Below are 12,810 nucleotides of genomic sequence, written 5' to 3' on the forward strand. Positions count from 1 at the left end.
CGGAATTTTTTTATATTGCATAAGTTGCATTGTTAATATATGGTGATCGATTGTACTTGCACCTTAAGGAAGTTTCTTTTCCAAAGCTCATTTGTTGTAAGAATTAATTCTCATATTCCTTCTTTGTTAAATTGTTCCGTTTGCTTGCCTTTTCATCAAAGCATGGGGCCAATGGGTAATTTAACTGGTAAACATTCAGTTGAAAATTAGTCTTTTTGTAAGGAAAGCATTTTTTAAATACTAGTCTCTAAGTCCTGGGCAAAATAGTCTAAGAATCCAGTAACTTATGATTGCAATATTCTCATTATTGTTACCATGGATTCGTCCACCAACTTTTTCATTTTCACTTCACATATTATTGTTTTTGCTTAGCCTTTATCTAAACCCCGCTTTCTTCTTTGTATGGCTGTGTTTTCGACCTCTTCCCATTCTCCTACAACATGACCATGAGTATTTTCCAGTGGAAACTATCTAGTTTGTGCGCGTGTCTGCTATTTCTCCACTTCTTTCATTATTCTTCACCCCAGAAAACTTGCCCAAGCTGTGGCTCACTAGAAATTCCACATCCATTAAGCATCAATCCTTCCTGTGGTGATTCAGATTATCATGTACGTTGTGACCCAAACTCTCAGAAACTCTATTTTGATTCCTTCAACGGGAGCTCTTACCTTATCCTCAGAGTTATGCCTTCCTTGCAACGCATGGTTTTGCAACCATCACCCTGGGTGCCTGGCACTTGCATCACTCGAAGACATGCCAAGAAGTGAGGGACTCTGGTTGAACCAGACACTCCCTTTTAACCTAACTTCTTCTAATACTATTGTTCACCTCGTCTCATGGTCTCCCCTCTCAATTGTACTCCCATCTAGTCTTTGCCACAGGTGCCTGGAGAGAGCTCTGGACATGTTGATGAAGAAGGTGCTCCAAAGTGCGCAAGTGATCCTAAACCATGTTGCACCTTTATTGCTGGTGGCAAGCCATCAGCATTCAAGATAAGGCTGCACAACATATCTTAGTATATTTTGAAAGGAATGCAATAAAGTGCGAATATCTGTGATCTCTGAATATCCAGATAATCTGTGGATACGAAGAGAGTAAAGAGGTATATGTATAGCAAGAAGAGCCTTTCAGTTTTGATGATTCAAGGAGACTGTAAAGGGATTCTGCATTCAAGTGCGCAAGTGATCCTAAACCATGTTGCACCTTTATTGCTGGTGGCATGCCATCAGCATTCAAGATAAGGCTGCACAACATATCTTAGTATATTTTGAAAGGAATGCAATAAAGTGCGAATATCTGTGATCTCTGAATATCCAGATAATCTGTGGATACGAAGAGAGTAAAGAGGTATATGTATAGCAAGAAGAGCCTTTCAGTTTTGATGATTCAAGGAGACTGTAAAGGGATTCTGCATATGGATACTAGTGAGATGAAAAGACGTGAAAAAGACATGCTTGGGATCAGATGCTCACTTTGAGTGGAAAGTATGTGTGAAAGGTTCAACAGGTTAAGTTGGCATTGCATTTCGCATTCATGCTTATAAAAGGATATCAGCTGCAGGTTATAATTAGGCATTCATTGGACAAAGTTTCCTTGTACTTGGCATAATACTACAACTGTTAGTACTGGTTGGCATGAAGTGTTAAAAAAAAAAGAGAGAGTTACAATAATCCGCTCCTTGCGGCTTGCGGGAGGGGGATGTACGTATAAGCTGCATTCGGGCTGTCGTCATCACGAGCACCAAAAAAATTTAAAATTTGCCATTTTCTGTTTACTACCTCCACTCTAGTGGGAGAACGAGTTTTACAAGGTTATGCAATTTACTCGCGATTTTGCTTATGGCTACGGCTACGGTTTTTATTGCTGCTCAACTTTTTTAAGTCTTCCGGGTTTTGTATGGTAATAAAATTCAAGCTTCAGTAGGTTTAATGAAAAAGTCCTAAAGAGGACTCATCGTGTCTAAAACAGGCGAGCTATTGCCACTCGGGGATTTCTTTTTCCTCTTCCGTTTTTGGTTGCATTATGCATCTGATTGATTTACCTCTTGCTTCACCCACGTACATGAGATAATTGATGGTCCTGAAGCATTGTCGTCATGAAGTAACGGTCACCCCATCTATTTTATCTGTCAAGTTTCAGAAACTACCATGTCAAGTTTAAAGTCACGTGTGGTCATACTTAGTATTGTTGTAGAAAAGAAAAACAGGAAAAAAAAAAAATGACCACGGTAATGGAAAGTTCATGAGAATTGCAAACTTTAATGCTCAACCCTTCCAACACACCCTATACTTGAAAAATTATATATATATATAGTCTGCTTGAAGATTTTGTACTTGATTTGATTGTTGTTGTGTTAATCAAAAATCGCATGAAATTAAGTACTCAAACCTGTAAATTTTGAAAGCACGACTAAGAATACTCCCGCCCGGGGGCGGGGGGTTGGGTGGGTGGTTGCAAACTTGCAGATTGCAATATAAAGACGGACCTAATTGCTGATTGCTTCCCACGTTTTGTTTTTTAATCATTGCTAGTCAAAGCAATGGCTGGCATTGGGAAATCAATTCAGGAATGCTGCCATATTTCAGGATGCTGTATCTCACGACTTCTCCAAATAGATTCGGTGGAAGGGAGGCAGCCAGACAGCATTACAGACATCAAACATCATTCTGCGTTTCGGTCATAGGATTCAAAGCGCTGACCTCAACTGAGGGTGTTTTCATTCCGTAGGTTTTTGGTCGTGGAGACAACTACAACAACCCTACTCCTCTGGTTCTTTTGCAGGATTGGAATTTGCTAGACAGACGGCTAAACGAGCAGACATGTGCACTCAAATCTGTCGAGAAACCAACTTTTGTGCGGTTCTACTTCATAGTATGCATTCGAGAGGACATGCCATGCGCAATCGATGGACTTGACAGTTCGAGCCCAACATCCCAGCTGAAATATATCATGATAAACCCCCAAAAAAAGAAACCGATTCGATCAAAATGAATCGGCACAAGCTACGACTAAATCATAGCCCCCAAGCTTGATGCTACTGGTTTCAGTTTCACCCACCTCTGCAAATTACCGTCGTCCACATAGGATTGACCTTTTCACAAAAATCATGTCTGTAGAGATTACTGTGGGAAAGAAAAATCTTCCCACTGAGCACTTAACATGGCCAGTGAACTCTAGTTCACCAACCATACTGCATTTCTTGCTCTACCAAAAATCAACAAATCACAAATAAGCAGAAATTTAGGAGAAGAAAAACCATCATGTAAGGTCTTATTTATTCTACACTATCGCTAAAGACTCAGGTTTGCAACAATCTCCTTCAAGTTATCAGTTAAGCTCCCTATATATGAAGAAAACTTTTACAAGACTATCCATAACGTTACTCTTTTACGCCCCTTTTAAGAAAATAGCTGCCTAATTTTCATCAAAGAAATTGAGTTTCATCAATAGTCACTCTCAAAACCTTGCTCACTCAGAGTTCCAGCATTCACAAGCTCTCTAACTTCTCCAACTTACTACACTCAATCAGGCTATTAGCCTCAATTAACAGCAACCCCAGCGGAGAGGTAATTTGAATGAAGTGCTTCTTGGCTGCTAGATACTTTGGACTTTGACAGCTTTAGCACCTCAACAGCTTCTTCCACCTTGGCAGCCAGTGATTCTGGTGATTCCAGCAGGAGGAGTAGCTCTGAGTTGTCCATCTCCAAAAGCATACCCGTTACTTTTGCAGCAAGATCAGGCTGCAAGAACCACAAAGTAAATGGTTATAACTAATCAACAATGTCGTCATTGGAAAGTTAAATTACCGCATTTCAATGCTAATTAAATAAAGATTAAAAAAAAAAAAAAAAGGCATCATGAGCTCAGAAAGAATGAGAAAAGAATTTCAAGAATGAACTTCACCTTGTGCTGGTTGACAAGAGGAAAAAGGCGCTCCCCTAGGATTTGCTTCCTATTTTCAGGAGAAGCAGCAGCAAGCATACTACTTAACATTTGTGACCCCTCCAGCCCAGATACAATGGGCACAGGTGGAGCAGCACTTGCATTAGCAGAAGGTACAGCAGATGCCTTATTCATCTCCCGCACACGACCAGTTGGGTTGTACTTAGCACGCTGCATTATACATCAAAATGTGCATATTTTCTAAACAAGCATCGCACAATTCTTAAACATAAACAAGGAAATTTGCATGTAAACTGGAAACACAGAAGTAACTTAGTGATGAAATGATTCTTTTGTCTGTCGTTTATGTCAATGTAAATGTTAATCATCATGCATTGTAGCAACTAAGCAAAGAGGATATGAAAATTTTGTGTTCTTACAAATGCATCAATTCTGTAAATTTATTCAGGAGAAAGAGTATTGACAAATCTTGGCCGTGAATCTCATTAGATGGAAATTAATATCGCATACATAAAAGTGTGTGCATCTGCGTCAGCACAATTTACCAGAAAAGAGACTCTAAAGCTTCCTTTCACTATAGAAACCACCTATTACTAAGCTCATAATCATCTCTATGAAGATTTGGTCCTAATGAGGGTAGGTTGGACAAAATAGATACCAAAAAAACATCAACTTTAAACATAACACGGTAACAGATTTGGAACTTATGTGTCTGCAGACGAAAACTTAGTTTAATACAAAAATTAGGAAACCATGTTCTTGCATATGCAGGCATATACACAGACCAATAAGGTAAGTGTGTGAACATCTGCATGGTGATTAATGGAAATACTAAGAGAACTAAATAACTGCTGAGGATATTAGAACAAGTGAGACGAGATATTTAATCACAAACATACCTGCTGATTGCCTGATTCTCTCGATGAAGCCATAAACTGACCAGACTGTTGTGCATGTGGCACATATGAAACACTCTGACCACCACCTTGTGGATGCGTATGCCCACCCATCCTTCCTCTGTTCTGCCTATGCTGTCTTGGAGCATTAGGAATCTGTAATAGATAACAGATAACCAACTAATTAAAATAGACATGACTACAAATGCAGAATCCATTGACACAATTGTATTCCCTCGCAGCTATGAACTAACTTCATACTGTCCAACACAGTGGCACAAAAAAGCTCATGTTTTTCGTGTGTGAAAAGAGAAAACATTATGACCCCAGCTATTCGAATTATAAAAAAAACTAACCAAGGGAACTTGAGCTGGTTGGAAAGCAGGTCTGCTTGAATTTGTAAAACTATTAGGCCTCCATCCTGGCCTCATTCCTATGGGCTGATACATTAGACCTGTTTGTCCAGCGACTGGAGGAACAACAGAAGGTGCTGGGTAGTAAAGTGGTGGATATCCACCTGGAATAACAGTGGAAGGTCCAGCTATTCCTGCCATTTGCCCATATTGTAGCTGTAACTGGGCCTGTCTCTCATCTTTTCTTTGAGCAATTGCAACATACAATGGCTTTTTATGGAACATAGATCCTGTACAAAATTTTTATAACAAAAAAAAAAGTTCCTTCATTAGAGGATTCTCAGAGAAAGAATTTTCACTAGCTTTGCAATTTCAAATGTCGTGGAAAAAAGATATGGAAGGAGGGGACATGAGGCCTGGAATATCATAGCAATTATCATACTTTGGACATGCACACATGCTGAAGCAAATGAAAAAGTGGAGCATCACAAATTGGAAAAAGAGTAAGTCTTCCATATGATTCGCAAATAAGGCCATTTCTGGTTGCTAAAAAATGAAACAGGTATAGACCTAAAAATGGCAGCTTTCATGCATAGCTGCTCCTAAGTACTCAGGGAATACAGTTGTAATATAGGTCGCAATGAATGAAGTATCAACTGATGCACAGCAACACTATTCTCAGATTCACCAAACAATGATGATACTTGGACATGACTGAGGTTTAATTTCCTCAGTCATCCCAAATACAACTTGCATACTTTCCCTATTTGACTCAGATTCATAATAAGTTAACTTTCCAGATTTGAAACACCTTTTAACACCTAAATTTCACCATAATATGGAAAAGAACAACAGATTCACGTACTCACCATGAAAGGTATTCACAGCATTGAAAGCCTCCTCGGGATTGGAGAAGCAAACAAATCCAAAGCCCTTGCTGATTCCTTTATCATCCCTCATAAGTTTCGCAGAAGTAATCGTGCCACATGAACTGAAGTGTTCACGCAGCTCTTCATCAGTTACTGCATCATCTATGTTCTTGACATACACATTTGAACCCTGAGATGAGCAAGTTTGACCAAGTATGGTTAGAAAAAGGAAACCAATAAGTAATATTAAAACCACCTAGAAAACCGGGAGTCAGGGAACCTGATACTTCAACATTCGCTCCCTTTTCCTCTCCTCAAACTGACGGTGCAGGAGCTCTTCACGCTCTGCTTTCTTCTGTGCCCTGGCGACATATAGTACATTCGAGCCTACACAATATATCCAACATGTTCAAAGATTAGATCATGTGCAACAATTATCTGTTCAGAAATACAATTGCCAACAAAACATAACCTACCAAGTTGTGACCCATTCATGGCCTCCATTGCTCGCCTAGCATCATGTGGACTCTCAAAATTCACAAAACCAAAACCTTTTGAAGCCCCATTTTCACTCTTTGAGATGACCAGGCTAACAATTTTCCCAAACTCAGAGAATTTTTCATTGAGGTAGTCTTCAGTGATTTCAGGGTCTAAGTTCTTCATGTAAAGATTTGTATATTTAGCATTCGGATTGAGTAAAACTCGGTCACTCTTTTTGACAAACTTACCAACGAACCTACACATAAGACATTGCAGACATTCAAATATAAAAATTCGTAGGAAAAGACCATAATCTGAAAATCACAAGAGTGCATTTGTGGTGTGGACATATTGTGCGACATTGCTAATTTACTTATACTATAGCAAAGACAGAAGTATATTTCAGCATTTGTAGAAGAATTAATGAAATCGCTCATACAATTCTTTGTCATCAATAACTGAGCCATTGAGCTTCTCAATAGCAGAATTTGCAGCATCCTCGGAGTCAAATTGAACAAATCCATATCCTTTGCTATTCCCATCATCAGCAATGGCAACTTTACAGGACAATATATTTCCAAATGGCTTAAACATTTCTTGAAGCTTTGCGCTGTCAATAGAGTCACCCAAATTCTGAAGACGATAACAGACTGGTAAATACGTTTTTGTAGCAAAAGACACATATCAAGCAATAAATAAAAGATATAAAACATTGAACACATGTACCTTCACAAAAACATTGCCAACTCCACTTTTTCTTGCCTCTGGGTCACGATGTGACCACATAACCCTTATTGCTTTACCATTTAATGTAGAATGGTTCCTTGCCCCAATTGCACAAAAAGCTGCTCAAATTTTCAGAATTGGAGGCAAAAAGAAAAAAGAGCATGATTAAACATAAATTAAAAAAAAACCCTTACTTTGATAAATCACAATAAAAAAAGATGTATCGCAACAAGTTCCATGAACAAACACAAAAATGTGAAATGATTTTATAACTTACAAATCAAAAGATAAGACTTTATTCCACTAGAAAAATACTACAAACCACCACAAGGTACAGTCAGATATATAAGCTAAACTTCTGCATGGCACAAGATGCACAGTTTGGCCCAAAAAAGCAATCAACCGACATATAAGTGAGTGGCTACAATAACATGTCAAAGAAATTGCAACGGGAAAACAATCATAATAATAAACAGACGAGAAACCAATTTATCCGTCAACTGGAGACACCTAAATCTACACCCGCAAAATTCCATGACGCTAACCACACTCATCCATGGCACACTTCTCAATTCGCATAAATTTTCTGAGAAAAAGCAATCACAGCAACATACAATCATAATCGATAAATAATAAGTGAACAACTAGTTCCTGTGTACCAACAAAAAAGCGTTTGATGCTGCAAGTGCTTCAGATGAACATTGCCAAACATTGCACAAATTACAAATTTACCGATCAATCAGGAAGGCGTGACCAAACAAAATAATAATAATCATCCTGATCAAATATATATCAACTCGGTCAAATTCAGACAGTAAAAATGAATTCCATCAAAGGACGAATAAATCAACTTGGCGTTACAGCAGATACAAATCAATTAGAAAAGTTGTACATATACATAGCACAGACATCACATACATGCATGCATGTATCAGAGGTGGAGGTGTGCGTGAGTGAGTCAGTGAATTAACCCGTATACGATCTCAGACGAGTACGTATACAGAGAAAATTAGATAGCAATGAAATATACCGTCCTGGGGAGAGATGTAGTTGACGTAGCCGTAGCAGAGGGAACGGCCAGTGGAGGAGTCGCGACAGATACGAACGGAAGTGAGAGACTTGAATTCGGAGAAGGCCTCAAAAAGCTGGGCGTCGGTGACGTCAGGGTGGAGGTCGCCGACGTAGAGGGAGGCCGGCGCCGAAATCGTCATGGAAGCGGCCGCCATTGTCTCCTTTTTTTTTGGATTTTCTTTTTAGAATTAATTTAGGAAAACGACGACGTCAAACCGCTGAAACAAAACACACGCACTAACACAACAACTGAGAATTTTATACGTTACAGAGAACTAAATCAGGAAACGAGAAGGAGAAGAAAAGGAAACCACTGGAAGACTTGGTGAAAGGAAAAAGAAGTGACAGAGGAGCGCTGGCTTTGGGAATTGGGAAATGGAAGTTGGTAGTGAACAGATGATGGAGTGTAAGAGAGGAGAGGTTTTTATAAGGGAGGAATTTTTGTTGTTTTCTTCTAAAAGAAAACGTCGTTAATGAGGAAGAGGGGAGTCATAATGGAGGGGAGGGGGGGTGGGGTGGAATTTTAGGATGAGGATGAAGAGAATGGGATTATAGGAATTTGGAGGGGGGAATGATGATTTATGGTAATGCTGGTGATTTTTGGTTTCGGTGATGATGAGACGACGATACAGACAGACTCAGGGTGGGGGGGAGTGGACTGTGGAATGAGAGGGCTGGGGGCGCTGGGGAACAGGGTCAGGACTCAGGTGAGTGAAGTGAGGAGAGTAAGCATGATGGTTCGGATTTTTGCATGGCCGCGGGAGTTTTGTGGCGTGTTTCGCTATGCGGATACCGGAGTGAGAGAGAGATAGAGACAGCGAGGGCTGAAAGGAGGCGTATCTTCTCTTCTCACGCTCGCATCAGGAGCGTCGTTTGGACTTTCGGATCGGGAACTCGGTTTGGATTAATTACTCCCCCGGAGCCTAGTGATACTGATACCTATTTGGGTTTGTACAATGGTTAGGATGAAAAAAGCCGGATTTGCCTGGAAACATAACGGAGGTAGGCTGTAACATTAGGTTTAGGTCTTGTCATCCTCTTAATGTGTCTGTCAACTAAAAGTTACAATGAATAAAATTATCTTTATCTTCGCAGACATGAAATGAGTTTGTCAATTAAAAAGAAGATTTAATTATATGACAAATATAATTGAGGGCAATAAATTCGATAGGTTTTATTTACTCGTAATAAATATTATCATTCGTCAAAAATAATGTGACTAGGTCAAATGCTCTATTTATTCACAATAAATGCTTGCCGCACCTCTAGATAATTACCGAAAAATTATATTTATCCTGCAACTAATAAAATCAGCTTTACTTGTTTTTTCACTATCTCCATGCAAATTTCATCATATTATCGACGAATATATATCATATAATGAAGTATAATTGTTGGCATAAAATTCAATTAATTGATTTTCCTATTTATTTTATTTGTACGTACATCGCAAGTTAGTGACATATATATATATATATATTATATGACTGGTGACTGGGAATCGGGTTTTTTTTTCAATTTGTGAGGTACCAGACCCGTAATTGTAATTGACAATTTTGACTTGTGGATGGATGTGATGTACACGCAAAAGGGTTGCGGGTTTTGTATGCACGTGAAACAAAGGGCAAAAAGCCAGCGCAGAAGCAGAGTGAGAGAGAGAGAGAGAGAAAAGGGTTAGTGAAAAGTGTAGTGGACCTAAACCCCCTAAAGACCACTTCAAATCTCCCCAAAGAGGTGGCTCTCACCGCATCACACTAAACACAAGGATCGCCTTATTTCCTAACCAGACCTTAACCACAACCCCCGCCCTCTTCAACGGACCTTACACCAACACTTAACCCTACTACTCTCCTCTCTCTCTCTCCTACTCCTCCAATTTATCACACTCATTTTATCTTTTACTACTACAATATAATTATTTTCCATCCGTAAAAGAACGACCTGTTTGTTTAAAGATAGATTTCACTTTTTTTAAAAATTTTTATATCAATGTAATTAATTAGTTTCTCAATTGAAGTCGAATGCAACTTCCTCATAATAAAAGTAACTTCGTAGGCATTGTATATTTACACCAGTGCTTTGAATATGGCTGGCGGATTCTGGTGAGGAGGTAAAACAGGATCCCATTTAAAGATTTCGTTTCATGCATTGACCGCTGAATTGTTTGAACATCTGGCTCAAGTATATCCAACATTTTGTTTCCTCGTTTTATCCGAATACGAGGAAAGTTATCAATTACTGTACCATCCGTGGGACCGGTTGATGATGGCATGGTGACCGAAGAGCATCAACTTTATGATGGTCGATTTTTAATAATAACAACAAAAAAAAAGGAAATTACACCTTTTATCTTAATGAAAGAAACTATCAAAATCACGTGGGAAAGGTACGACCCTATTTGGCACTTGAGTTTTTTGTTAAGTTTATTTATTACAAATTTTTTAAAAATTTTAATTACTGTAATCTAAAAAAAAATTCAAAATTTTTAAACTATATACTTTAAAATATTTAAAATTTTATACACTTCAAAAATTTTTTAAAAAACTTTTACAGTAAATCACAATAAAATTTTAAATAAATACCCAAAAAAACTTACTTACTTGCCAAACGAAGCCTATATGTGATAGATGGGTATGCCTTTTTTGTTTTTTTGCATAGCATCAATAAATTTCTTATCTATCAAACAAAAAAATACGATATTTGATTGTGTCACACATGTTTTTGCGTGCATGCCAATGTTGAGTTGAATTCTCGTCTGATACAACATGGTTCAAATCCTAGTTGGCAGGTTTGGGATATATAGAGAGAGAGAGAGAAAAAAAGGGGGTGGAGGAGGTACACTACACATGTGTGGCTGGAATTTCTTGTTGCTTTTTTTCTGACTATTATACCCTTCGATTCTAGTTTTGTCCCTGATTGAGTAATTAGTGACAATAGGAAACGTTGGGTTTATTATAGTCTGTCCGTCTTTGCATGGCTAAAGTTGCCATTCAAAATCTTTAACGGTGTGATGGCCGGTGCGGTGGACACTGGACGTATGACTTCTTTCCTTGTTTGCTGCTACGCGCTTTTCTCCTTTTTACCAAGCCGTCTAGCCAATAGTGCTACATCATCACGCCATGCATCAGTATGAGAAAAAAAACATTCATGCTCAGCCAGGTCGATTCCGCAACTGACACCATCTCCTTCAGTTCTCCTACTTCCCTCCCAGCAGCTAGCAAGAATCCAGCCAAACGTGAAAAAAAAACTGACTAAATCAACTTCGACCTAAAATGATCACAATGTAGATGGTATGTTTTGTGAATGCCAAAGACAACCTCCAAGCATTATCAGCACCAAAGCTAGCACAAGCAACGTAGATATATTAGCTAGCAACATGCTTTTGTTCATCCCAAGTGACTGTTGTAACTTTTGATGGCTTTTCACCACAGCTTACTCAAGGCCATATGTAAATATGATTTGTTCATCTATCAATGTGAATATATGCAACTTCATATATTGCCTACATAAAATTAAGGGATAATTTCAGAAACCTCTCTCGAGGTTTCTGACAATTTCATCTAGTATCCTTGAGATTTTCAATATTACACTTACCTCTCTTGACCCTATAACATGACCATAATAACCTTAATATATTAATATTTTTCATTCAATTAAATAATACGCTCCTAATCTTTGTGCAAAGGAATGCACCACACAATTAAATATTTAATGGAAACAAAAACAAGGTCACTTATAGAATAACTAATTATGTCCTAAACATAATTCTAACATATTACAAATTACTTTTAGTTTGGCTTGAAAGATCTAAAGATGAATAGAAGAAGATGTAAGTTGAAGATTGAAATATAACGGGCATGAAATGGTAGTCCAACATTTGAGAGATGGGATATTATATTAATACAACTAGTGAAATCTGTTAAGTTTAACAGTATTGATTTTTTTCCCTTTTGTAACTTAGATTGAGATTTTAGAATTTAAGAACTGATGGTAACTGTGGTCATGATGATAATAGTACTAATTTGAGATGTAGGAATATGAAAGATTTAAAATAGTAGAGATAAAGGTTGAAAGTAAGTTTGAGATTTTGTGCATATTTCATATATTTTTATAGAATTTTATAAAAAGGTAAGATGAACTTCACGATTTAATGAGGGCAAATTGGGTTATTCCTTCACAAATTTGACCATTGAATAGTTTTTGTTGGCAAAATGGTAAATTTAAGGGAAGTATGTGTAATTTTTAAAATTTCAAAGGTACTAAGTAAAACTATTAAAAACCTCAAGGGAGGTTTCTGAAATTATCCCTACAATTAATACCAAAACTCTATAAACCCATTCAAACAACGAAGTCGGAGCACCCTCGCGCTTACAGCGTGGCCCAAACCAACTAGTATAAGGTAATGTGGGCAACCAGAGCAGGGAAGGACATGGGGACGAAGGGGGAGGGTTTAAGAAAATGGCGTGGGCACGACTCATATCAGGCTTAGTCTTATATTGCCAACTTCAATCC

At 38.1% G+C, this 12,810-nt stretch overlaps 1 protein-coding gene across 1 annotated transcript; it reads right to left on the reverse strand.

Moving 5' to 3' along the window:
- Positions 1 to 3,539: 3,539 nt before the first annotated feature.
- Positions 3,540 to 8,453, reverse strand: LOC113772991 (polyadenylate-binding protein 7). The gene is made up of 10 exons (XM_027317506.1): positions 8,258 to 8,453; positions 7,228 to 7,346; positions 6,941 to 7,134; positions 6,498 to 6,757; positions 6,302 to 6,408; positions 6,022 to 6,211; positions 5,156 to 5,442; positions 4,803 to 4,955; positions 3,904 to 4,113; positions 3,540 to 3,740 (listed from the first exon to the last, which is right to left on the reverse strand). The coding sequence occupies exons 1-10, from the start codon at positions 8,451 to 8,453 to the stop codon at positions 3,540 to 3,542; spliced, it is 1,917 nt and encodes a 638-aa protein (XP_027173307.1).
- Between the last annotated feature and the right edge of the window lie 4,357 nt (positions 8,454 to 12,810).

The sequence above is a fragment of the Coffea eugenioides genome, chromosome 6, assembly GCF_003713205.1.
Source record: "Coffea eugenioides isolate CCC68of chromosome 6, Ceug_1.0, whole genome shotgun sequence".
NCBI lineage: Eukaryota > Viridiplantae > Streptophyta > Magnoliopsida > Gentianales > Rubiaceae > Coffea > Coffea eugenioides.